Below are 25,361 nucleotides of genomic sequence, written 5' to 3'. Positions count from 1 at the left end.
TGAGTTTTTCCGATTGAAGAAACATGATTGTGTAAATAGTTCAGTTCAGGTTCACGATGATGAGTTTTTCTTATTTCCAGTTACAGATTATTATCCACATAAGCAAACCTGGGGCCTTCCTGCTGTTCCTTTTTTAAACGGTGCCTCTTACTGTTCTCCATTAGCTTGTATATATTTTTCATTTTTTTGTTTTCCAATGCGGATGTTGACGATTCAGTGTATATAATAGATGTTAAGTTGGATTCAGGTCTATAACACATAGCATGCCTCTTTGGCCAGTTGTTAGTATTGGCATTTAATATATATTGTTGAACTCAAAGTTAATAATATGTTGCAGCTGACCCGGCTTGATATTTGAGAAATAATGAAAGCTTCCTAGCATTAAGAATTTTTTTCTTTTGCCTGTAGTTGTCATCTAAATCATTCTAGAACCAAAAAACAAGTTAGTAGTATTCGTTCTTGTCTAAGTATTTAGTTATCCTCTTATTAAGATATGCATAGTACTAATTCCCAGTTTTTGAACCTTATCTGATGTTTTCACACTTCATTTTTTCCTCAAATATTTATATTGTTCTTTCTACGTGATGGATGGGCACAAACGCACCTTATGTTATTGGTGCAGCGCTTGTGTGGGAGGCCTTGCAAATGCTATAGCAGCTGACTACCCAGTTTGGACATAGACGGGCATAGATTCCCAAAGCATTACAATCAAGGAGAGGAGGAAAGGCGTTGGACAACTTCCCTGTATTTTTCACCCATAAGTTTGCAACCTATTTTTTAAAATGGAAATGACTTGTGACACATTTTATTGAATATCAAAGTGAGTTACATGGTTGAACGCTGAAGACAAAACCCCTAGGGTTCTCAAGTGTCACACCACGATGCTTTACGCTTGATAAGCTTCCTTGCCTATCTGTGCTATGTTGCCCCTAGAGAATGGCTAAAGTACTAACCTTGAGGTACAATGTTTTTTCTTGGTCATGTCATTATAAATTACATGTTCTCAGTTTATCTCGAACCATTCTATAAACATAATTGTATTTATTATGAATGAATATTTATATCCACTTTGCACATTGTATCTTCAAATTTTCTTATGTAACTTACATTTCACAGTGCTATATATTTCTTAAATCACCTACCTTTCTTATTGTGAAAATGGACGGGCACAACAACGCGTGCCCACTATGATCTAGAAATTCTTATAGCCACTAATCTGCTCACGTCATTACTTATTGTACAATTTACCATCCTACAATAGTAGTACACTTTCTCCGGTGCTAATATGTTGATACCATGGTGACATCTTTAGCTCATGTTTAATCTTGCCAGAACTAAGCTGGTTTATAAAATTTAAATTCCCTCTGTATTTTCTCATTATGAATCTAATGCTTTATTGATTTGTTTTTGGCTTCGACATGTTCTACAACAATATACGTAATAGGAATATCTCTGAACCGTAGTTCTACTTTAGGATAAGCTGTAAGAAAGTGAGTGGGGCGGCACTGTCGTCGTTATCGATATACCCTTCCAGCTCGTAGGCGGTGTCCGCTGTAACTCCCATGGGTGGCCTTGCCGCCATCATCAGTTCTTCAACTTGCAAAGATGAAAAGCAGCATGAATCCAAGAAGGAACTTTTTTTTTTTTCAAGACTGATTTGTTTTTTGTATCTTCGCTCCAAGTTTGTATCTCCACCATGTTCACTTGGACAATGTTTATATGTACCTTCCAAGATCATCCAAGAAAATTAGACATTACGAAATCTTCATCGGATGTTTGATTCCATTTTTACAATAAAATAGATTAAATAGGCTATGACATTATCTTCTTTATTAAGAAGTTGTTCATCCAGTCGGCTGTCCTTCATCTCTAACATGTACCTATACAATTGTGATTTCTACTTGTTGTGCTCGAACTTCACATGACATCCACAAAAGATAATTGATAGGTTTGTATTCCCCTTTTCCTCTTTTCTTTAGAGATAATAAGGCGGTCATCGAATAATATGATTTCAAATTTTTATACTTACTTAAACTTCATATTTGTGAACACGTGCAGTTACTAGTCCTTTCAAAGTCCATCTCAGCAGGCAGCAGCCCAACGCAGCAAGACCGGCCCAAAGCCCCCACGAAAACCCAACGAGCCAACGTGGCGCCTCCGGTCCCTCCGATTGGCCAGGCCACGGCACCGCTCCGCGTGGGCCCCACTCAACCCCTCTGTGCTGTACCCCTCACCGTCGACTTCCACGAACCATCCTCCTCCTTCCCCACGAAGCAAAATAACCGAAGCACAAGCGTCCGCTATATAACAACCGGCAACCAGAGACCGTGACAAAATAGCACCTCACCCCACCCCACCCCATGGACGCCGACCTCGACCTGGACGCCCTCCTCGCCACCTTCGCCGCCGATTCCGCAGTCTCCGAGCTCCTCGCCCCGCCTCCGCATCTCGATGCGGAGGCGGGGTCGCCGGAGTCGGTGACCTCCCGGTCCAGCCCCGCCGGCGAGGAGGCGCTGTCGGAGATCGAGAGGTTTCTGATGCAGGAGGAGGAGGCGGCGGGGGTGGAGCCGGTGGACGGGATCAGCGTGGATGAGTTCATCGACGCCCTGTTCGACGGTGCGGAGGAGGGGGGCGAGAAGGGGAACGGGAGTGAGGCTGAGGCTGGGGGCAGCACTGATGGGGACTCTAGGAGGGGGGATGAAGAGGGGGTGGAGGTGGTGACGCCGGAGACGGAGGTTGATGGCGATGATCCCATCAGCAAAAAGAAGAGGAGGTATGCCAAATTTTGTTATTTGTCGCACGATATATCGTCTGTCATCTTGTTTGCCCGTAGAACTTACGAATTTACATCCAGCTTAAGGATCAATTATCTGGAGGGTCCTTGTCATAATTAACCTAATTCGGAGTAGTACTAAAATGCACAAAATTGTACAACAAACTATAAGTTTTTTTTAGGATATCTCTTAAGCTTTCAGATGTGTTGTTCTGTATGGTGAATGTTATTCATTGGAAGAAATTTTAATTAAATGAGGGCACTACAACTTTATAATTGCATAACTTGTCCGTTGTCATGTGGAGTTTGACCTTGGCTAAAAAGAGTCACATTTGGTACATCTCTTGGTTAAACGGAATGTTATTTTCTCTTGCTGAAAGATTCGTCTTAGAGTCAAAAAAAATCTTAACCAGATGACAAGTATCCAGTATTATTGTTTAAGTAGGAACGTTTGTGTTCTCAATTGCAAGGCTATTTGGGCCGTATAGCCTCATACAAGTTGGGTGTTTGTTCATTTGTCAGGCAAATGAGGAATAGGGATTCTGCCATGAAGTCGAGGGAGAGGAAAAAGTCATATGTTAAGGACTTGGAGACGAAGAGCAAGTATCTCGAGGCGGAGTGTCGCCGCCTCAGCTACGCACTTCAGTGCTGCGCAGCTGAGAACATGGCACTGCGCCAGAACATGTTGAAGGATAGGCCTATTGGTGCTCACACAGTCATGCAGGAGTCTGCCGTACTTATGGGTAAGATGCATCAAACATATATACTTCACCATAAGCTGAATGAACGAAATTCTCTTACTAATTGGTTTTCATTGCTCAAACATGCTGACAAATAACTAGTGCATTACTTCCTATACTGCAAGTATATCTAATGTTCTAACTTGAAATCATCGATATGATACATTCAAGCTTATTGAGTTATGCAACCCTCTTGCACTCAGAAAATCTCTACCGTTGGTGACATTGGATCGTTTCCACTGATTACAAATAATGGCTTAACTTAGTGAGCTGGATGGGTTCACATAGAGTTTGCATGAAATGAACCTGGATTGCTATAATCTTGCAAGATGGTCTGATCGTTTCTGCTGTGCTAAATACAATCATTTCCTTTTTGCAGAAACCCTGCCGTTGGTTTCCCTGCTTTGTCTAGTGAGCATCGTGTGCCTATTCCTAACGCCCGGTCTACCCAACCGAAGTCTGGTGGCTCCAAGGAGAGCCGAAAGAGATCTCGCAATGGTAGCCGGAAAGCCAAGCAGTGATCAACCAGAGACCTTGGAGCTTCTACTCCATGGAAGACGCTGGAGGGGCACAAGGGAGAGGATCAAGCTAGATATTCTGCCGTTGCGTGCAGCTGCTGCTTGCTAGACTAGTGACAGCTTATTCGCAAGTTTCCAGTATGTAGTGTAGTTATGTGTGTTCTCTTGCTGCAACCGTGGATTTATCCATGAGTACCTTTCTTCTCTCTCCGTCCCCTCTTGTTTTATGATCTTCTAATCAGATGCTAGTTTTGAAATCTGGCATTCCGTGTTACTTTATGTCTCTGGCGTAAGTTCGGGCACCCTCTGGGTTTATGTAACTATGTGAATCCTGTTTTGCCAATGCCAGAATGACGTTGATGTCAAATTCAAACCAAAGAAAGTTCACCAGTGAACTCACAAGTGAATGGCCACAAAATCTTGAGAGTAGTTGTCAAAAATACAGTAACGGCAAGCAGCTATATGGTTCATTTTGTGTAAGTGGAGGGTGTTTGCTCCAACATATGGCATCCAATCCGACGGCCTCACCTGTAGCAGTCCAGATTTTACGCAGTCCAGATTTTACGCGAGCGGACGCTGCGCGTGACGCCGTTTTACCAAGTGTGCTGAACCTTGCGTTTTACCAAGTGTGCTGAACCTTGTTTACCGCATGCGAGATTTTAGCATGGCTGCTGAAGCGCTAGTTTTGGTTGCGCGCGTTATATAGTTGTTTTTTCCAGCACGCTGCTTATCAAGCGTCTGCTAGAGATGCTTTAAATAGAACATTAGTGCTCCCTTCGTCCCAAATTCTTATCTTAAGTTTGTCTAGAAATGAATGTATTAAAAATACTAAAACGTGACTAGATACATTCATATCCAGAAGACAATTTTTTTTAGAACAGAGGAAGTATATAATAACGATTGTATATACTTGATCACCAGTTGTAAGTGGCGTGATAAATTGCAATTTGTCCAAACCTTCTGAAAACGGCATGTTTATTAGATTCATTTCCCTTTGATGATGTTCCTCTTCTCATTTAGCACTCTATATATTTCATTTTCTTCATGTTCATGCATCTGGACCCTATTCCAATTTCACATCATAATAATTCAAACTTTAATGTTCCTACCCCACACAATACATACATATTTTTTCCTACCCTCCAATGTGAGTGAACATCGTCAATTTTATTACTCATTCAAACATCATATATTTGAAAAAATATTTAGAAGACATTTTGTCGAGCACCTTCAAGGTGTCAATGGGAGCGGCCATTCAGAGCTATGTGGGGGAAGGATGCGAGACACGATATCGCGTCCGCGGTGGTCGGGGAAGCGACGTCAAGGATGGAAACATGCAACGGGTGAGGGCGTGTCAGAGGTGGCAAGGCACCAAATCTCAAGTTGTTGTTCTAAGCGCACGGCAGGCGACTCGGTCCTAGTAGACTCCCGGAATAACGATTTGAAGAGAAGAGGTGGGGAGCTAGGTGGAGGATGGGAGTGGATCACATGGGGTGGTAACATCCATTGTGTCGAAGAAGAGGCACGCTGACAGTGTGGCACGGGAGCCTCGGTGTGGCTAGGGGTGGGGAATGGGGCATGGAAAGGTCGCCATTGGGCAGCGGGTGGCACAAGCCATATAGTGTGGGGCGGGTGGGATTGAGGGCTAGATTGCACTACAGAACAAACGGTTTTCAGTGACAGTTCACTTGTGTAACGTAAAACCGATTTTGTCACTCAAAATGGTCAGGCGACAGTTTTTGGCCATCACACCCATCGTCACCGAAGCAATATCACGAAAATAAAATCTTGACGGTACCACTTTTTTGTGTCACCTAAGATCAGTGGCTTAGGTGACTAACCCTTTTTTGTCATGAATGACCATTTTTTTGCGGCGGCCAAAACTGTCACCTATTATAAGCCGTTTGTCACCTAAGATCGTTTTTGGTGATGATAATCCGTCATCAGTAGTCGGTTTGACCTGTCAAAAAATTCAACAAGTGGGCCCAACAAGTCCTGACGTGACTGCTTCCATGTGGATATGGTTGTGGTTTTATCACCAACTATGGCCGTCAATAATTAATAGGGCGTCAGTTTTGACCGGTCAACGATACTCGCATATGGGGCTAGAAAATGCTCATGTGGCTGCTTAGAGCATCTCTAGCAGATCCTGTACAAAGCCAACCCACAAAACTCGTTTATAGTTCGTCGAAAAATGGTTTTGCGGGCCGACGCGGACGCGGACAGAGTCAGACCCCGATAAACGGACCCGTAAAAAAGGATATTCACATAACATGCTCTTTTACGGGTCGGCTATGCGGGGTGTGCTCGAGCGCCGCCACATCGACCCGCGAACCGAAAACCCCATAAATCAGAATTACTAATGTGCAATATAAGAAAATGTCAATATTATAATACAATAATCATCCAAAGTACAATAATTATTCAAATCACCGAAGAAAACTAAATAATTCAATACAAAACTTGTCCCATATACAAATCACACATGAATGAAATGAAAATGAATGGAAAATGGAATGTGTTACTGCCCAACCCTTTGCCAATGGTGCTCAATGAGATCCTTATGAAGTTGCAAGTGGGTGTTTGCATTTTCAATCTCCTTGTAGGTCTGAAGAAAAGCTCTAACTCGGTTAGGGTCTCTAGCTAGTTTGACAAGGCTACCCACATTGTCGTAGAAGAACTCCAAGTTCATGGCTCTCTCATCTTCGATAATCATATTGTGAAGAATAACACAACATGTCATGATGTTTTTCAAGGATCGCTTGTCCCAAAACCGAGCAGGACCACGAACAATGGCAAACCTAGATTGCAAAACCCCAAATGCCCTTTCAATGTATTTTTGGGTTGCCTCTTGTGTCCTTGTAAATTCACACTCTTTCCTTGTTCGGGGGTCTTTGATGCTCTTGACAAATGTGCACGAAGGAGGGTATATACCATCCGCAAGATAGTACCCCTTTGTGTGTTCATGCCCATTGATAGTGTAGTTGCAAGCAGGAACATCATCACTAGCAAGCCTAGCAAACAAATGAGACCGTTGCAACACATTGATATCATTGAGAGTACCATGCATACCAAAAAGCAATGCCAAATCCATAAATCCTCGAATGCTACGGCCTCTAGCACAATTGTTGCATCACAAGACTTGCCACAATACATTCCCTGCCATGCCTTTGGGCAAATTTTCCGAGTCCAATGCATACAATATATGCTTCCTAGCATGCCAGGCCAACCTCTTCTATCATTAGGTGCCATCAATTTTTTTGTGTCTTCCTCGTTCAGTGCCCGAAGATATTCAGGACCAAAGACACGGATGATCACTTTGGCAAACCTACGCACTGACTCAATTGTAGTATCTTCACCAATGCGAAGGTACTCATCGGCATAGTCAACCGGAATGTTGTATGCAATTACCCGCATAGCTGCCGAGATTTTTTGATATGTACTAAATCCCTTCAAGCCCGTGGCATTTCTTCTATGGTAAAATACCGACAATTGGCCTCGCAAGCTTGAACAATTTTCACAAAGAGGAATCGGCGCATACGGTACCTTCTCCGGAAGAGGTGCGGAAGATATGTTGGATTGTCCGCGAAGTAGTCTTGCATCAACATCTCGTTCCCGAGATGACGATTTCATGGAATGCAAAGACGACCAACGGTCGATCCTCGCCGCGTCTTCCGGTTCTCGTATTCGTGCTCCTTCATGGCAAGGGCCATCACCAACGCCTGCTCGCGAAAGGTGAGAAGCGACGTCTCATTATCAGAGTCGTCTGAATCGGATGAATTGTCGAGCAAAAAATTCTCGCACGGGCTCAATTCCATCTCCGGCGGTAGCTCTCCGGCCACGATGGATTGGCGTATCAGGGGAATCGGTGGAGAGGCTCAGTGGAAGAGGGCAGGGGCGCCCCCGCTCCGCGATTCCGCCCACAGATTTGGCCGGAATCGGCCAGTAGTGGACGGGCGGAACCAATGGCGGGCGGGCGGCGGAAGGGGGTGGGGAAAGGGCACGGGATGAAATGTCCCTCCCGCCAACTGCTTTCCTGGTATAAAGGGCACCATAGGGGCGAGTCGGAAACCTGTGTTTTCACGGGCCGGGATGGGAATTTGTCACGCCCCTCAAAAAAATTGACGGGCCAGACGCGTTTGCGGGGTCTGACCGGGCTGCATTTTCCACGCCGACCCGTATTTTGGCAGTTATTTTGCGGGTCGCGGCTTTATACAGGGTCTGCTAGAGATGCTCTTATATGTGGGACCAAACGTCATTTTTTCTGTGATGGCGATTGTCACTAACAATTACAATGATGGCGTTTGATCGGTCAACGTTTCTAGCATATGGGCCTAATGAGGTGTTCACATGCCTGGTGTCAAGTGGGCCGAGATGTGGGTGATGAGGACATCGATACTATTGTTACACCTGCTATACCTACTGGAGCAGTTACTAGAGCTTGCGCACACCAATTGAATTACCAAGTACTTTTGTTTCTTGGAAATCCTTCTAATGTTCATGAACATATGATGCTGCCAAAGTTAGATACTCTTATTTTGCTTATGAATGAAGGAACTAGCATGGACAAGGAGGATAGCCATTGGAGCGGGATCAAGCATGGAGGGGAAGGTGCACACGCGGGAAAGAACAAGGGAGCTTCTAGTGGTGATTTTTGGACTTTGAAGCCTCCATAAGGAAATCATGAAGGCTTGGATGAAATATACAAGATGTCACTTCATAAATTTCGTCCATAGACTATTATAGGTGTTACGTCACCTTATTTCTAGGCCAGGCCCATGTAATTTCGAAATACTACCACATAGGCTGTTTTTAGAGTCCGTATGTGTGGGGAAACCGAGTTTAGGGTCGTTTTCGGACCCCTCCTCCAAGGGTTGCAAAAATCCCTCTCCATTCCCTCATATATACATCCCTTAGGGCACCATTTAGACTTGGGTTTTGTTTAGATCACAAGTTTACTAGAGCTGCAACTTCGCGTCCTTCGTTTGTGTTCTATGACCACACCAAGACGTCATACAACCCCACTTTCATCAATAAAGCTTTCCTCCTATATTCGCAATATCTAGATTGCAATTCAGTTCTAGCTTGTTCTTCGTTTGCATGCAGGAAATAGACCCTTGTGGTCAGGTTGATCGTTCTCCAACGTGGTCAATAACCTCTCGGAGTTGGTTTAGCGATTGCTAAGGCGTGAGGTCTTCGCACGTTCGTAGTCGGATCGTCAAAGTCTATTCCACCAAAAACGATAGCCACCACCTCATCGAAAGACAGGGACAATTTTGCCTCTATCAAGTGGTATCGGATTTCTAGGTTGCTCGGTGAGATTTTACTAGTTTTTCATAGTTTAGATCGCATCTGTTCTTCATACCTATAGTCCACGCAAAAAAGCCAAAAAATAGGGTTAGTTCATCCTATGCGAACCAATCTGAGCCTTTTACAATTTTCTGTTCGGTATTTTGCTTTATTGAACTTGCGGTTGCATCATCATGTCAAGTTGCTCATCTTAGAGTCTAGTCCTTTAGAGTTTCGAGTTCTATCCACAAGTTGTCACGCCACCGCCTCCCCATCTTCGATCTCGCTGCCACCCACTACTATCATCACCGCTGCCATATAACATCACCCATTATTATCGTCATCATTACCATCTATCCCACCACATATCCCTCACCAATCTGAGTCCTTTACATATTAGGTGTCGTTTCGAGATTCCTTTGTTTTCTGTTTCGTGTTTCCTTGGTGAGTAGGTTTCAGGAAAAAAAGAGTGGCATAGTTTTCAGAGCGGTCTTTAGGCCAAAAGTTCAGTAGGTGAAAATAGTTTTCCCTATCCTATTTTTAGGCTGTCCAGAGCATTTTGAGGCACTCGCCATCATAGCGATTTCTTGTCGCAATTTTTGGTCGTCGCAGCCCTGAATCACTACCAAAAATAAAATAAAAATAGTCAAAAAAATTCATGCATATCCTGTTTTTAGTCCTTTGGAAGAGTTGCGAGACACTCACCATTATAGGGATTTTCTGGAAAAAAAATCAGAGTGGCTCTTCCCTTGATTACGTGTAGCATCGTGATTTTGTTGGTGTTCTAGGCTCGTGTCTCTAGTGCGGTCTAGCCTAGGACCAGCACGATACCGTTGTTGAGCGTCCTTTCAACTTTGCATCTCTGAATTGATTATTGCTGACCCTTTTTGCTACCATATTATAAGCCTTTCCAGCTCCACATACATCTACATCGTGTGTTTGACACCACCTGGCAATCGCTCTATCCAAGCTTTGAGAGTTTTGACTACATCGGTTGCGGATCACCACCTGCTGTTGGGTAAGAACTGATAAGAATTTGAGATTTTCTTGAAGGATTTGTGACACACCACCACCACCACCGTCGTCGTCACCGTCGCCGCCACTTCCTAGTAGTATGTACGTTCATATTCTTCTGTGTTCCTATTGCTGCTAACCATGACAGGATCACAAGTTGATGAGATCGACTTGGAGATCCTGACCAACTAGGAGTTCCATGATAAATTTCATCAAATGATGGCTGACCAGGTACAAGACTTCGTGACCAGCCTTGGAGAGGGCATGGAGAAGCTAGACGGTTTGGAGAAGACATTCCACACCAAGATGGACGCCAAGTTTAATGAGGTGCTTGCCCATCTACCACCACCAGCCGCAACTTCCGTCCCTCTCCAACAACAACAACAACAACGATAACAACGAGTCCCGGATTTTGTGGGACGAGCGCGACATGTGCCTTTCGGCCAAGCACAGAATTCTCGTGATGTTGCTCCTGCTGCTACTATCGAGGTTTCTGTGGCTGGGAAGAATAAGGATTATGGTGGTGATAATGATGATGAGGGAGAGGTTGCTCCAAATCAGCACCAGGGACAACATCCACCACCACAAGCACCGGGTCGTCCACATGGATACAATCACAATGGTAGGGCTGCACCATCCCCTCAGGTACGGGATCATGACCATCTCCCTAAACTTAAATTGAATATTCCTACATTTGATGGTAGATATGTTCCTGATATATATCTTACTTGGGAGTTAGGAACAGAGCAACGTTTTACATGCTTTCAATTTCCTTAGGATAGACGTGTTTCTGCTGCTATTTGTTCATTCACTAGTTTTGCTTGTGTTTGATGGTCTGAACATTGTAGAATACATCATGCTAATATTCCAACTACTTGGGTTGCTTTGAAAACTGCTACGCGTACTCGTTGGGTTCCACCATATTATCAACGCAAATTACTTCAAAAATTGCAGCGTTTAAGACAAGGAAAAAAATTCTATAGAAGAATATTATGAGGAATTATAAACTGGCATGATTAGATGTGGTATTTTTGAGGACAATGAAGCTATGCTTGCACATTTTATGGGTGGATTAAATAGAGATATTCAGACTATTTTAGAGTATAAGGAGTAGAACACTATCACTCGTTTATTCCATCTTGCTTGCAAAGCCGAACGTGAAGTGCAGGATCGACACGCAATGGCCAGAACTAATTTTTTCTGCAGGTCGTACTTCATCATGGACGCCATGAACCTCATCTGCTTCCACACGTCCTGCTGCAACACCTCCTATTTCAGCCACTAACTCTAGCCGAAATAGCATGAAACAGTCACCTACCCCACCTTTCGCCAACAGCACACCTTTCAGGCCTTCACAGAGCCTGTCTTCATCTGTTGCATCCATAGGGCAAACACATGAGGTTATATGTCATCGCTGCCAGGGTGGAGGTCACTATGTGAGAGATTGTCCATCCAAGCGTGTGATGATTGTTATTGAGGATGGTGGATATGACTCCACTAGTGATTATGATGAGGAGACTTTATCTCTTCTTGCTAGTGACGAACAGGGCGTTGACGATACTGAACAGGAAACACAATACATGGCCGCTTACTACACCGATAGGTATGGAAGTTTAGTTGCTCAACATGTTTTGAGTGTACAAGTAACACAGGTTGACAAAAAACAGTGGCACAATTTGTTCCATACAAAGGGAGTTGTGAAGGAACATTTTGTTTGCGTCATCATCGATGGAGGGAGTTGCAACAACTTGGCTAGCATGGAGATGGTGGAGAAGTTGTATCTCACAACCAGACCACATCCTCATCCTTATTACATCCAATGGTTCAATAATAGTGGCAAGGTTAAGGTAACAAGTATTGTTTGTGTGCATTTTAGCATTGCTACATATTCTGATTATGTTGATTGTGATGTGGTACCCATGCAAGCATGCTCTGTTTTACTTGGTAGACCATGGCATTTTGATAAAAATTATGTACACCATGGTAGGACAAATCAATATACTCTTGTTCATAAGGATCACAATATAACCTTGCTTCCTACGTCTCCTGAACATATTATGAAAGATGACATTACTAGAGCTAGAAAAGCAAAACATGAGCTAAATAAGAGTGAAAATCAGACTGTGGCAAAGGAATTTGAGCAACACAACAAGCCTAATAAACCATCATATAGCATTGCATCTGAAATAAAATTAAAGAGTGGATGTTTACTTGCTACTAAATCTCATATTACTCATCTGGATTTTACAACATCTTTTTGCTATGCTTTTGTGTGCAAAGAGGTATTATTTTCTTTCGAGGATGTGCCTCCCTCTTTGCCTCCTGCTGTCACTAACATTCTGCAGGAGTTCGCTGACGTCTTTCCACAAGACGTACCACCGAGATTACCACCTATTAGAGGGATTGAGCATCAGATTGACTTAATTCCCGATGCATCGCTTCCCAACCGTGCTCCATACCGTACCAATCCACAGGAGACAAAGGAGAATATGCGTCAAGTACAGGAGCTACTCGACAAAGGTTATATAAGCGAACCCCTTAGTCCTTGTGATGTTCCTATTATTCTAGTGCCAAAAAAGGATGGTACATCACGAATGTGTGTTGATCGTAGAGGCATTAATAATATTACTATTCGTTATCGTCATCCTATTCCTAGGTTAGATGATATGCTTGTGAATTAAGTGGCTCTACTGTTTTCTCCAAAGTTGATTTGCATAGTGGATGCCATCAAATTCGTATGAAATTGGGAGATGAATGGAAAATAACATTTAAAACAAAGTTTGGATTATATGAGGGGTTAGTCATGGCTTTTGGGTTAACTAATGCACCTAACACTTTCATGAGATTAATGAAAGAGGTTTTACGTGCTTTTATTGGATGGTTTGTGGTAGTCTATTTTGATGATATACTGATTTATAGTAGATATTTGGAGGAACATTTGGAACATTTGCGTCCTGTTTTTCTTGCTCTACGTGATGCACATTTGTTTGGTAACCTTGGGAAGAGCACCTTTTGCACCAACCGAGTATGTTTTCTTGGCTATGTTGTTACTCCACAGGGAACTGAAGTTGATAAGGCCAAGATAAAGCTATTGAGAGTTGGCCGCAGCCCAAAACGGTCACACAAGTGAGGAGTTTTCTTGTCCTCGCTGGTTTCTATAGGCGTTTCGTGAGAGATTTCAGCACCATTGTTGCACCTCTCAATGAGCTTACAAAGAAGGATGTCCCTTTTTCTTGGGGTACCGCACAGGAAGAAGCCTTCACGATATTGAAAGATAAGTGAACACATGCTCCTTTACTCCAACTTCCTGATTTTAATAAGACTTTCGAGCTTGAATGTGATGCTAGTGGAATTGGATTAGGAGGTGTGTTATTACAAGATGGTAAACCTGTTGCATACTTTTCTAAAAAATTGAGTGGGCCTACTCTGAATTAGTCTACTTATGATAAGGAATTATATGCTCTTGTTCGAACTTTGGAAACATGGCAACATTATTTATGGCCCAAAGAATTTGTTATACATTCTAATCATGAATCTTTGAAACATATTAAAAGTCAACCAAAATTGAACCATAGACATGCTAAATGGGTTTAATTCATTGAAACTTCCCCTTATGTCATTAAACACAAGAGGGGTAAAGAAAATGTTATTGCTGATGCATTGTCTCGTCGTTATACTATTCTCTTACAACTTGAATTTAAAATATTTGGTTTGGAGACCATCAGAGATCAATATGTGCATGATGTTGAATTTAAAGATGTGTTGCAGAATTGTAAAGGAGGGAGAACATGGAACAAGTTTGTCATTAGTGATGGATTTGTGTTCCGTGCTAACAAGCTATGCATTCCAGCTAGCTCCGTTCGTATTTTGTTGTTGCAGGAGGCGCATGGAGGAGGTTAATGGGACACTTGGCATGAAGAATATAGAGGACGTACTTGCTACACATTTATTTTGGCCAAAGATGAGACGGGATGTTGAGCGTTTTGTTGCTCGCTGCACTACATGTCAAAAAGCTAAGTCACGACTCAATCCTCATGGTTTATATATGCCTTTGCCAGTACCTAGTGTTCCTTGGGAGGATATATCTATGGACTTTATTTTAGGTTTACCTCGAACAAATAAGGGGAGGGATAGCATATTTGTTGTCGTGGATAGATTTTCAAAAAGGGTACACTTCATACCATGTCATAAAAGTGATGTTGCTGCTAATGTTGTTGACTTGTTATTTCATGAAATTATTCGCTTGCATGGTGTGCCCAATACAATTGTTTCAGATCATGATATTAAATTTCTTAGCCAGTTTTGGAGAGGTTTATGGGCTAAGTTGGGGACTAAATTACTTTTTAGTACTACATGTCACCCACAAACTGATGGACAAACTGGAGTAGTCAATAGACCATTGTCTACTATGCTTAGGGCTGTTTTGAAGAATAACTTGAAAATGTGGGAAGAATGCTTGCCTCATATTGCATTTTCTTATAATCATTCATTGCACTCTACTACTAAGATGTGCCCTTTTAAAATTGTGTATGGTTTCATACCTTGTGCACCTATTGATTTGTTGCCTCTTCCATCTTTAGAGAAGGTTACTTTTGATGTTAAACAACATGATGAATTGATATTAAAAATGCATGAGGTAACTAAGGAAAACATTGAGCGTATGAATGCTAAATGCAAACTTGCTGGGGATTGATACGTCTCCAACGTATCTATAATTTTTTATTACTCCATGCTATTATATTATCTGTTCTGGATGTTTTATATGCATTAATATGCTACTTTATATTATTTTTGGGACTAACCTATTAATCTAGAGCCTAGTGCCATTTTCTGTTTTCTCTTTGTTTTTGAGTATTGCAGATAAGGAATATTAAACAGAGTCCAAACGGAACAAAATCTCCGGAATGATTCTTCTTGGACCAGAAGAAACCTGCTAGACTTGTAGAGGGGGCAGGAGACCCGCCGGGAGACGACAAGCATGCAGGGTGCGCCCTAGGGGGCGCCCCTGGCTTGTGGCCCCACGGTAGCCCTCCTAACCCTAATCCTCCTCCTATAAATTCCCAAATATTCCCCCAATACCAAAAGAGCAACAAAAGATACTTTTCCGCCGCCGGGAGCCTCTGTTCCCGTGAGATCCAATCTGGGCGCCTTTTTTAGTAATCTGCCAGAGGGGGAACCGATCATGGAGGGCATCTACATCAACTCCATTGCCCCTCCGATGGTGCGTGAGTAGTTCACCACAGACCTGTGGGTCCATAGCTAGTAGCTACTTCCTCCGTTCCTAAATATAAGACCTTTTAGAGATTGCTCTATAAACTACATACGGATGTATATAGACCTATTTTAGAGTGTACATTCACTCATTTTGCTCCGTATGTAGCCTCCTAGTGAAATCTCTAAAAGGTCTTATATTTTGGAATGGAGGGAGTAGATGACTTCTTCTCTCTCTTTGTTCTTCAATATTCCATGGAGATCTATCCGATGTAATACTCTTGCAGTGTGTTTGTAGAGATCCGATGAATTGTGGTTTTATGTTCAGATTATCTATGAATATTATTTGAGTCTTTTCTGAATTCTTATATGCATGATTTCATATCTTTGCAAGTCTCTTAGATTTATTGGTTTGGTTTGGCCAACTAGATTGGTAATTCTTGCAATGGGAGAAATGCTTAGTTTTGGGTTCAATTTTGTGGTGTTGTCACCTAGTGACAAAGTAGGGCTAGTGAGGCACGTTTTGCATTGTTGCCATCAAGGATAAAAAGATGGGGTTTTCATCATATTGCTTGAGTTTATCCCTCTACATCATGTCATCTTACCTATGCGTTAATCTGTTCTTCATGAACTTAATACTCTAGATGCAGGCAGGAGTCGGTCGATGTGTGGAGTAATAGTAGTAGATGCAGAATCGTTTTGGTCTACTTGACACGGATGTGATGCCTATATGCATAATCATTGCCTTGGATATCTTCGTAATTATTCGCTTTTCTATCAATTGCTCGACAGTAATTTGTTTACCCACCGTATTATTTTCCTTCATGAAAGAAGCCTCTAGTGAAACTTATGGCCCCCGGGTCTATTTTCCATATTATACTTTCAGATCTATAAACCAAAAATACCAAAAATATATTTGTGCAATTTATTTACTTTTTTTTTTACTTTTCGTTCTAGCAATCTTTTATATCTATCTCTATCAGATCTCATCCTTGTAAATAACCGTGAAGGGATTGACAACCCCATTTTAGCGTTGGGTGCAAGTGTTTGGTTGTTTGTGTAGGTGCGAAGATTGGGGCCTTGCTTGTTCCTCCTAATGGATTGATACCTTGGTTCTCACCAAACTGAGGGAAATACTTATCTACTTTGTTGCATCACCCTTTCCTCTTCAAGGGAAAACCAACGCAAGCTCAAGAAGTAGCAAGAAGGATTTATGGCGCCGTAGCCGGGGAGGATACATAGCAAGATCAAGCCTACCAAGTACCCATCACAAACTCATCTCTTGCATTTACTTTATTTGCCATTTGCCTCTCGTTTTCCTCTCCCTCACTTCTAAAACGATTTTTAGAAAATACCAAAAGGATTTGCCTTTTTATTCGCCCTTCTTCCATTCGCCTTTTCGTTTGCTTGGGTGTTAGATCGCTTAAACTCATGGCTAGCCTTTCTACTATCGCTAGTATTCCCGAGAATGAAGTTCTTAATTTTAAGCAAAGGGAGGGAGAAAACTTAAAAGATGCTTCGTATAGAATTTGCAATGCTCAAAATAGATCTACTCGTAAGCAATCTACTACCGTTCTCCTTCGCAATTTTTATGTGGGTGTCTCTCCTTGGAATAGATATGTTTTGGATACCATTATGGGAGGAAACTTCTTGGGTAACCATACCTTTGATTCTTATAATTCTATGACGAATTTGGTAGGTTCACCCCCGCTCATGGTTAATGAAACAATCTTAACTATGTAACATGTGATGCGAAGGCTTGATACTATTGAAAATAAAGTTGCTACCATTGCGCTCATTGAAAACTTGAACAAAAATATTCATAATCATATTACTCAATATGGATCCAAGGTAGGAGTTACTTTAAAGAACCTAAGGGAAAAGGAACACATAGTTAATGAAAAACTGGATCAAGGTTCTGCTAGAATTGGAAAGCTAGAGGACATTATTACCAACTTGGGTTCCGCTTACGCCTCTATTCAAAGTACCACTCCAAAATTTCCTCCTCCTAAGACTGCCAAGTTTGTTTATGTTCCCAAAAATAAGGGTGAATCCTCTAGAAAAGGGGATGGAGATCTTAAGATGATAAGTGTTCACCCTAGCTTTATCGACATTGTTAGGGAACCTATTACTACAAGTGAATTTCTGAATTTCTCGCCTAGGAGTATGATTATTGATAAAACCAAAGGATCTCCTAGAGTTTACAAGTGTGCAATTGAGGAGTTGCATACCAAAGATGACAATAGCAAGATCTATTGCATTATGCCTAGCTAGGGGCGTTAAATAATAACGTTTGTTGGGAGGCAACCCAATTTTATTTTTATGCTTTTATTTTTATTCTATTTTTGAGTTCTGCACACATTATTACCTCTGTAATAAATTTTTTTCTTGTTTTAATTAGTGTTTGAGCCAAGTAAGACCTTTGGAATGGTTTAAAGTGTTTGCAAGTTGATTTTGCTAAAAAATAGAAACTTTTGCTCTCAGTCCAGGAATTTTGTAAATTTACTGGAACGCGCTTTTAGTCTGAAATTTTTACACAAGATTTATATACAAATTTCCTTGATTTTCCTATTTTTTCAGAATTTTTAGAGTTACATAAGTATTCGAAGTTTATAGATTCCTACAAACTGTTCTTTTTTTTGACATAATCCGTTTTCTTTGTGTTGTTTGCTCATTTTGATGAATCTATGGGTTGTATCGGGGGGTATGAACCATGGAGAAGTTAGAATATAGTAAATATTGCACCAATATAAATAAATAATGAGTTCACAACAGTACATAAGGTGGTGATTTGTTTTTCTTGTACTAACGGATCTCATGAGTTTTCTGTTGAGTTTTGTGTTGTGAAGTTTTCAAAATTTGGGTAAAGATTTGATGGACTATGGAATAAGGAGTGGCAAGAGCCTAAGCTTGGGTATGCTCAAGTCACCCAAGCCATATTTAGGGATACCAAAGAGCCTAAGCTTGGGGATGCCCCGGAAGGCATCCCCTCTTTCGTCTTCAATCCATGGGTAAATTTACTTGAGGCTATATTTTTATTCACCAAATGATATGTGTTTTGCTTGGAGCGTCTTGTATGATATGAGTATTTACTTTTTAGTTTGCCACAATCATCCTTTCTGCACACATATTTTGAGAGAGACACGCTGAATCGTGAATTTATTAGAATACTCTATGTGCTTCACTTATATCTTTTGAGCTAGGCAATGTTGCTCTAGTGCTTCACTTATATATTTTAGAGCACGGCGGTGTTTTATTTTATAGAAATTATTAAACTCTCGTACCTCACTTATATTATTTTGAGAGTCTTTAAACAACATGGTAATTGGTTTAGGTATGAATTTAGTCATAATATAATGGGCATCCAAGAGGGATATAATAAAAACTTTCATATTAAGTGCATTGAATATGATGAGAAGTTTGATTCCTTGCATATAGTTTTGAGATATAAAGATGGTAATATGCGAGTCATGCTAGTAAGTAATTGTGAATTGGAATAAATACTTGTGTTAAAGTTTGTGATTCCCGTAGCATGCACGTATGATGAACCGTTATGTGATGAAGTCGGAGCATGATTTGTTTAATGATTGTCAACCTTTGTGCGGAGGTAAGGATGCACGATGTTTAACTCCTACCAACCCTTCCCCTAGGATCATGCATCTAATACTTTGCTTCTATAACTAATAGGCTTTTGCAATAAGTATGTGAGTTCTTTATGACTAATGTTGAGTTCATGGATTATAGACACTCTCACCCTTGCACCTTTGCTAGCCTCTCTAGTACCGCGCAACTTTCGCTGGTACATTAAAGCCACCTACCTCAAAACAGCCGCCATATACTTTCCTCAAAATAACAACCATACCTACCTATTATGGAGTTTTCATAGCCATTCCGAGATATATTGCCATGCAACACCACTGTTCCGTTTTTATGACACGCACCATCACTTCCATATTCCTTATAGAGTCATATTTTGTTCTAGATATCGAGTTGTAATCTTTGAGTTGTAATTAAATAAAAGTGTGATGATTTGCATTATTAGAGCATTGTCCCGTGTGAGAAAAGGATGATGGAAGCTATGATTCCCTCACAAGTTGGGATGATCCTCCAGACTTTACAAAAAATAAAAGAGGCCAGAGAAGCCCATATAAAAAAATAAAAGAGGCCAAAGATGACCACCAAAAAAATGAGAGAAAGAGAGAAGGGACAATGCTACTATATTTTTCCACACTTGTGCTTCAAAGTAGCACCGTGTTCTTCATAGAGAGTCTCCTATTTTGTCACTTTCATATAACCAGTGGAATTTTTCATCTTATGCACAACCACTTAGTTTTCTTTTTGAGCTTTCATACACTTATAACTCTAGTGCATTTGTTCCATGGCAATCCCTACTCACTCACATTGATATCTATTGATGGGCATATCCATAGCCCTTTGATATTCCTAGTTGATGTGAGACTATCTTCTCCTTTTTTTCTCTTGCAACCTCCACCATATTCTATTCCACCTATAGTGCTATTTCCATGGCTCACGCTCATGTATTGCGTGAGAGTTGAAAAGGTTTGAGAACATAAAAAGTGTGAAACAATTGCTTGACTTTCATAGGGGTTGTGCATGATTTAGATACTTTGTGTGGGGATGATGAAGCATAACCAGACCATATGATTTTGTAGGGATAACTTTCTAAGGCCATGTTATTTCGAAAGGACGCAATTGCCTTGTTAGTATGCTTGAAGTATTATTGTTTTATGTCAATCTTAGACTTTTGTTTGGAATTTTATGGATCTGAATATTCATGCCACAATAAAGAATATTACATGGATAAATATATTAGGTAGCATTCCACATCAAAAAATTTGTTTTTATCATTTACCTACTCGCGGACGAACAGGAATTAAGCTTGGGGATGCTTGATACATCTCCAACGTATCTATAATATTTGGTTTTTCCATGCTATTATATTATCTGTTTTGGATGTTTTATATGCATTAATATGCTATTTTATATTATTTTTGGGACTAACCTATTAATCTAGAGCCTAGTGCCAGTTTCTATTTTCCTTGTTTTTGAGTATTGCAGACAAGGAATATTAAACGGAGTCCAAACGGAATAAAATCTCCGGAATGATTTTTCTTGGACCAGAAGAAACCTGCCAGACTTGGAGAGGGGGAAGGAGACCTGCGAGGAGACGACAAGCCTGCAGGGCGTGCCCTAGGGGGGCGCCCCCTTGGCTTGTGGCCCCGCGACAGACCTCCTAACCCTAATCCTCCTCCTATAAATTCCCAAATATTCCCCAATACCAAAAGAGCAACAAAAAATACTTTTCCGCTGCCGGGAACCTCTGTTCCCGTGTGATCCAATTTGGGAGCCTTTTTGGGTAATCTGCCGGAGGGGGAATTGATCATGGAGGGCATCTACATCAACTCCATTGCCCGCCCAATGATGTGTGAGTAGTTCACCACATACCTACGGGTCCATAGCTAGTAGCTAGATGGCTTCTTCTCTCTCTTTGTTCTTCAATACCATGTTCTTCATGTTCTTCATGGAGATATATCCGATGTAATACTCTTGCGGTGTGTTTGTCGAGAACTGGTGAATTGTGGTTTTATGTTCATATTATCTATGAATATTATTTGAGTCTTTTCTGAATTCTTATATGCTTTATTTCATATATTTGCAAGTCTCTTCGAGTTACTGATTTGGTTTGGCCAACTAGATTGGTAATTCTTGCAATGGGAGAAGTGCTTAGTTTTGGGTTCAATCTTACGGTGTCCTCACCCAGTGACAAAGTAGGGGTAGCGAGGCACGTATTGCATTGTTGCCATCAAGGATAAAAAGTTGGGGTTTTCCTCATAATGCTTGAGTTTATCCCTCTACATCATGTCATCTTACCTAATGCATTACTCTGTTCTTCATGTACTTAATACTCTAGATGTAGGCAGGAGTTGGTCGATGTGTGGAGTAATAGTAGTAGATGTAGAATCGTTTCGGTCTACTTGACACGGACGTGATGCCTATATGCATAATCATTGCCTTGGATATCTTCATAATTATTCGCTTTTCTATCAATTGCTCGACAATAATTTGTTTACCCATCGTATTATTTTCCTTCATGAGAGAAGCCTCTAGTGAAACCTATGGCCCCCAGGTCTATTTTCCATATTATACTTTGAGATCTATAAACCAAAAATACCAAAAATATATTGTTGCCATTTATTTACTTTTGTTTTACTTTCCATTCTAGCAATCTTTTATATCTATCTCTATCCGATCTCATCCTTGCAATAACCGTGAAGGGATTGACAACCCCTTTTTAGTGTTGGGTGCAAGTGTTTGATTGTTGTGTAGGTGCGAAGATTGGGGCCTTGCTTGTTGATACGTCTCCAATGTATCTATAATTTTTGATGGTTCCATGCTATTATCTTGTCAACTTTGGATGTTTTATATGCATGAATATGCTATTTTATATCTTTTTTAGGACTAACCTATTAACTCAGTGCCAAGTGCCAGTTTCTGTTTTTTCCGTGTTTTTGACCTTTTTCAGAGAAGAATATTAAACGGAGTCCAAACGGAATAAAACCTGCGGGATGATTTTTTCCATAACAGAAGATATGCAGGGGACTTGAGAACCATTGCAGGAGACCTCGTGGGAGATCACAAGCCCCCTAGACGCGACCTAGGGGGGTGGCCGCGCCTGGCAGGCTTGTGGGCCCCACGTGGCTCCTTTGCCCTACCTCTTTCGCCTATAAATTCTCTAAAATCCCGAAACCAAAGAAGAGAGCCATGAAAATACTTTTCCGCCGCCGCAAGCTTCTGTTTCCGCAAGATCCCATATGGGGACCGTTCTGGTGCCCTGCCGGAGGGGGATTGAGACACGGAGGGCTTCTTCATCAACACCATTGCCTCTCTGATGATGCATGAGTAGTTCACCACAGACCTTCGGGTCCATAAATAGTAGCTAGATGGCTTCTTCTCTCTCTTGGATCTTCAATACAAAGGTCTCCATGATCTTCATGGATATCTATCCGATGTAACTTTTTTTTGCGGTGTGTTTGTCGAGATCTGATGAATTGTGGATTGATGATCAGATTATCTATGAATATTATTTGTGTCTCCTCTGATCTCTTATATGCATGATTTCGTATCCTTGTAATTCTCTTCGAGTTATGGATTTCGTTTGGCCAACTTGATCTATAATTCTTGCAATGGGAGAAGTGCTTGATTTTCGGTTCATACCGTGTGGTGTCCTCACCCAGTGATAGAAAGGGTAGCGAGGCACGCATCATGTTGTTGCCATCAAGGTAAAAAGATGGGGTTTATATCATATTGCATGAATCTATCCCTCTACATCATGTCATCTTACTTAAGGCGTTACTCTGTTTGTTATGAACTCAATACACTAGATGCATGATGGATAGCGGTCGATGTGTGGAGTAATAGTAGTAGATGCAGAAAGTATCGTTCTACTTGTCTCGGACGTGATGCCTATATGTATCATCATTGCCTTAGAAATCGTCATGACTTTGCGCGATTCTATCAATTGCTCAACAGTAATTCGTTCACCCACCGCAATACTTGCATTATGAGAGAAGCCTCTAGTGAACACTATGGCCCCCGGGTCTACTGCACATCCTATATTCAGATCTACAAAATTACTTTGTTGCACTTTTCACCTTCAGATCTCACCTTGCAAATAATCGTGAAGGGATTGACAACCCCTTTTTCACGTTGGGTGCAAGATTGTTTGTTTTGTGCAGGTACATTGGTGTCTCATCTTGATACTCCTACTAGATTGATACCTTGGTTCTCAAATTGAGGGAAATACTTATCGCTACTTTGCTGCATCACCCTTTCCTCTTCAAGGAAAAAACCAACGCAAGCTCAAGAGGTAGCAAGAAGGATTTCTGGCGCCGTTGCGGGGAGTATTCAAAGTGAATCATATCCAAGTAACCATCGCAAACTCATCTCTTGCATTTACATTATTTGCCTTTTGCCTCTCGTTTTCCTCTCCCCCACTTCTAAAAAAACAAAATTTAAAAAAATATTCGCTCTTCTTCCGTTCGCCTTTTTGTTGCTATGTTTGCTTGTGTTGCCATGTGCCTTCTATTTGCTTGCATCTTCGCTTGCTAAAAATCTGATATGGATCCTCATCCACTTGCTAATCTTTTCAAAAGAACAAATTATGATGAACAATTTGCTAGTGAGTTGAGTGCACTTGACTATCTCTATGGAGTTTTGTTTGAATATCATGAATCTGAAAATTTTGATGAAGTGTTGAAAGAAGAAAATTATAAAGTGGTTCATGATATCCGCTTGAATGAAAAACATGATTGCCATGTTGTTAGTATGAATTCCCTGAATATCTATGATGCTAATGATATGCAAGACCACAATCTTGGGGATGCTATGCTTGATGAAGATGATATTTTTTGTTTCCCAAGTTTTGGTGATGATCCTTATGCTATAATTGATCACGAAAAGAATGCTTTGTGTGATAGTTATATTGTAAGATTCCTTCATGATGTTACTGAAAATTACTATGAGAGAGGAACATATTCTTTTACATGTTGCAATAATATCAAGCTTCCTCTCTATGTGTTCAACGTTTTGAAGTTATGCTTGTTTTGCCTTCCTATGCTAGTTAATTCTTGTTCCCATAAATTGTTTGCCCACAAAATCCCTATGCATAGGAAGTGGGTTAGACTTAAACGTGTTTTTTTCCATTCATGATGCACTTTTGCATATCTCAACTACTACTTTTTATGTGAGCATCATTGAAATCGTTAAGCCTAGCTAGGGGCGTTAAACGATAGCGCTTGTTGGGAGGCAACCCAATGAATTTATTTTTGCTTTTTACTTTCTATTCTGTTGTTTCCTCACCATCATAATTCTGTTATGATTGTGTTTTTTATGTTTCTTTTAGTGTTTGTGCCAAGTAGAACCTTTATGATTAGTTCTGGTGATAGTTGTTTGATCATGCTGAAAAAGACAGAAATTTTGTGCTCACGAAATTATTTTTAATTCCTATCGAAAAAGAGCTTTTGAGTTGATTCTTTTTTTTTCTGGTTTATATGTGAATTTACCTAAGTTCCATAATTTTTCAAACTTTTTGGGATAACATAAGTCTACGAAGTATACAGATTACTACAGACTGGTCTGTTTTTGACAGATTCTATTTTTGTTGTGTTGATTGCTTATTTTGATAAAACTGTGCATAGTATCGGGGGGGGGGGGGGGGGGTACTAGCCATGGAAAACTGAGAATACAGTAATATAACATCATATAAATGGAAATCAAGTTTACTACAGTACCTAAAGAGTTGGTGGTTTGTTTTCTTATGCTAATGATATCACAAGTTTCTGTTTAAGTTTTGTATTGTGAAGTTTTCAAGTTTTGGGTGATGTTCTCATGGACAATAGAATAAAGAGTGGAAAGAGCTTAAGATTGGGGATGCCCAAGATATCCCAAGCCAAATTCAAGGACACCAAAAAGCCTAAGCTTGGGGATGCCCCGGGAAGGCATCTCCTCTTTTCCTCTCTAATCCATCGGTAACGTTACTTGGAGCTATATTTTTATTCACCACATGATATGTGCTTTGCTTGGAGCATCGTTTATTATAGGAGTCTTTACTTTTTGTTTTGTCACAATCATCCTTGCTGCACATCTTTTTGAGAAAGACATGCACTCATAGTGAATTTGTTAGAATACTCAATGAGCTTCACTTATATCTTTTTAGTTAGGCAATTTAGCTCGCATGTGCTTCACTTATATCTTTTGAGCTAGATAACTTTGCTCTAGTGCTTCACTTAAATCTTT

The 25,361-nt window shown here is 40.9% G+C and overlaps 1 protein-coding gene across 1 annotated transcript; it reads left to right on the top strand.

The window, feature by feature from the left end:
* The first annotated feature begins 2,288 nt into the window (after positions 1-2,288).
* Positions 2,289-4,409, top strand: LOC123409390 (bZIP transcription factor 50). Its single transcript, XM_045102312.1, has 3 exons — positions 2,289-2,773; positions 3,296-3,516; positions 3,893-4,409. Exons 1-3 carry the CDS (start codon positions 2,361-2,363, stop codon positions 4,138-4,140), a joined length of 882 nt encoding a protein of 293 aa, XP_044958247.1. The 5' UTR covers positions 2,289-2,360; the 3' UTR covers positions 4,141-4,409.
* Positions 4,410-25,361: the final 20,952 nt, after the last annotated feature.

Source organism: Hordeum vulgare, chromosome 7H, assembly GCF_904849725.1.
Source record: "Hordeum vulgare subsp. vulgare chromosome 7H, MorexV3_pseudomolecules_assembly, whole genome shotgun sequence".
NCBI classification, from domain to species: Eukaryota; Viridiplantae; Streptophyta; class Magnoliopsida; order Poales; family Poaceae; genus Hordeum; species Hordeum vulgare.
This window is presented reverse-complemented; position numbering and strand designations above follow the sequence as displayed.

What these genes read in the sequence shown, in the direction of transcription:
- LOC123409390 (XM_045102312.1), top strand. Translation starts at nt 2,361, where the DNA reads ATGGACGCCGACCTCGACCTGGACGCCCTCCTCGCCACCTTCGCCGCC. An exon ending in ATCAGCAAAAAGAAGAGGAG is followed by an intron (nt 2,774 to 3,295) that starts GTATGCCAAATT and finishes TTCATTTGTCAG; the next exon opens with GCAAATGAGGAATAGGGATT. An exon ending in GGAGTCTGCCGTACTTATGG is followed by an intron (nt 3,517 to 3,892) that starts GTAAGATGCATC and finishes TCCTTTTTGCAG; the next exon opens with AAACCCTGCCGTTGGTTTCC.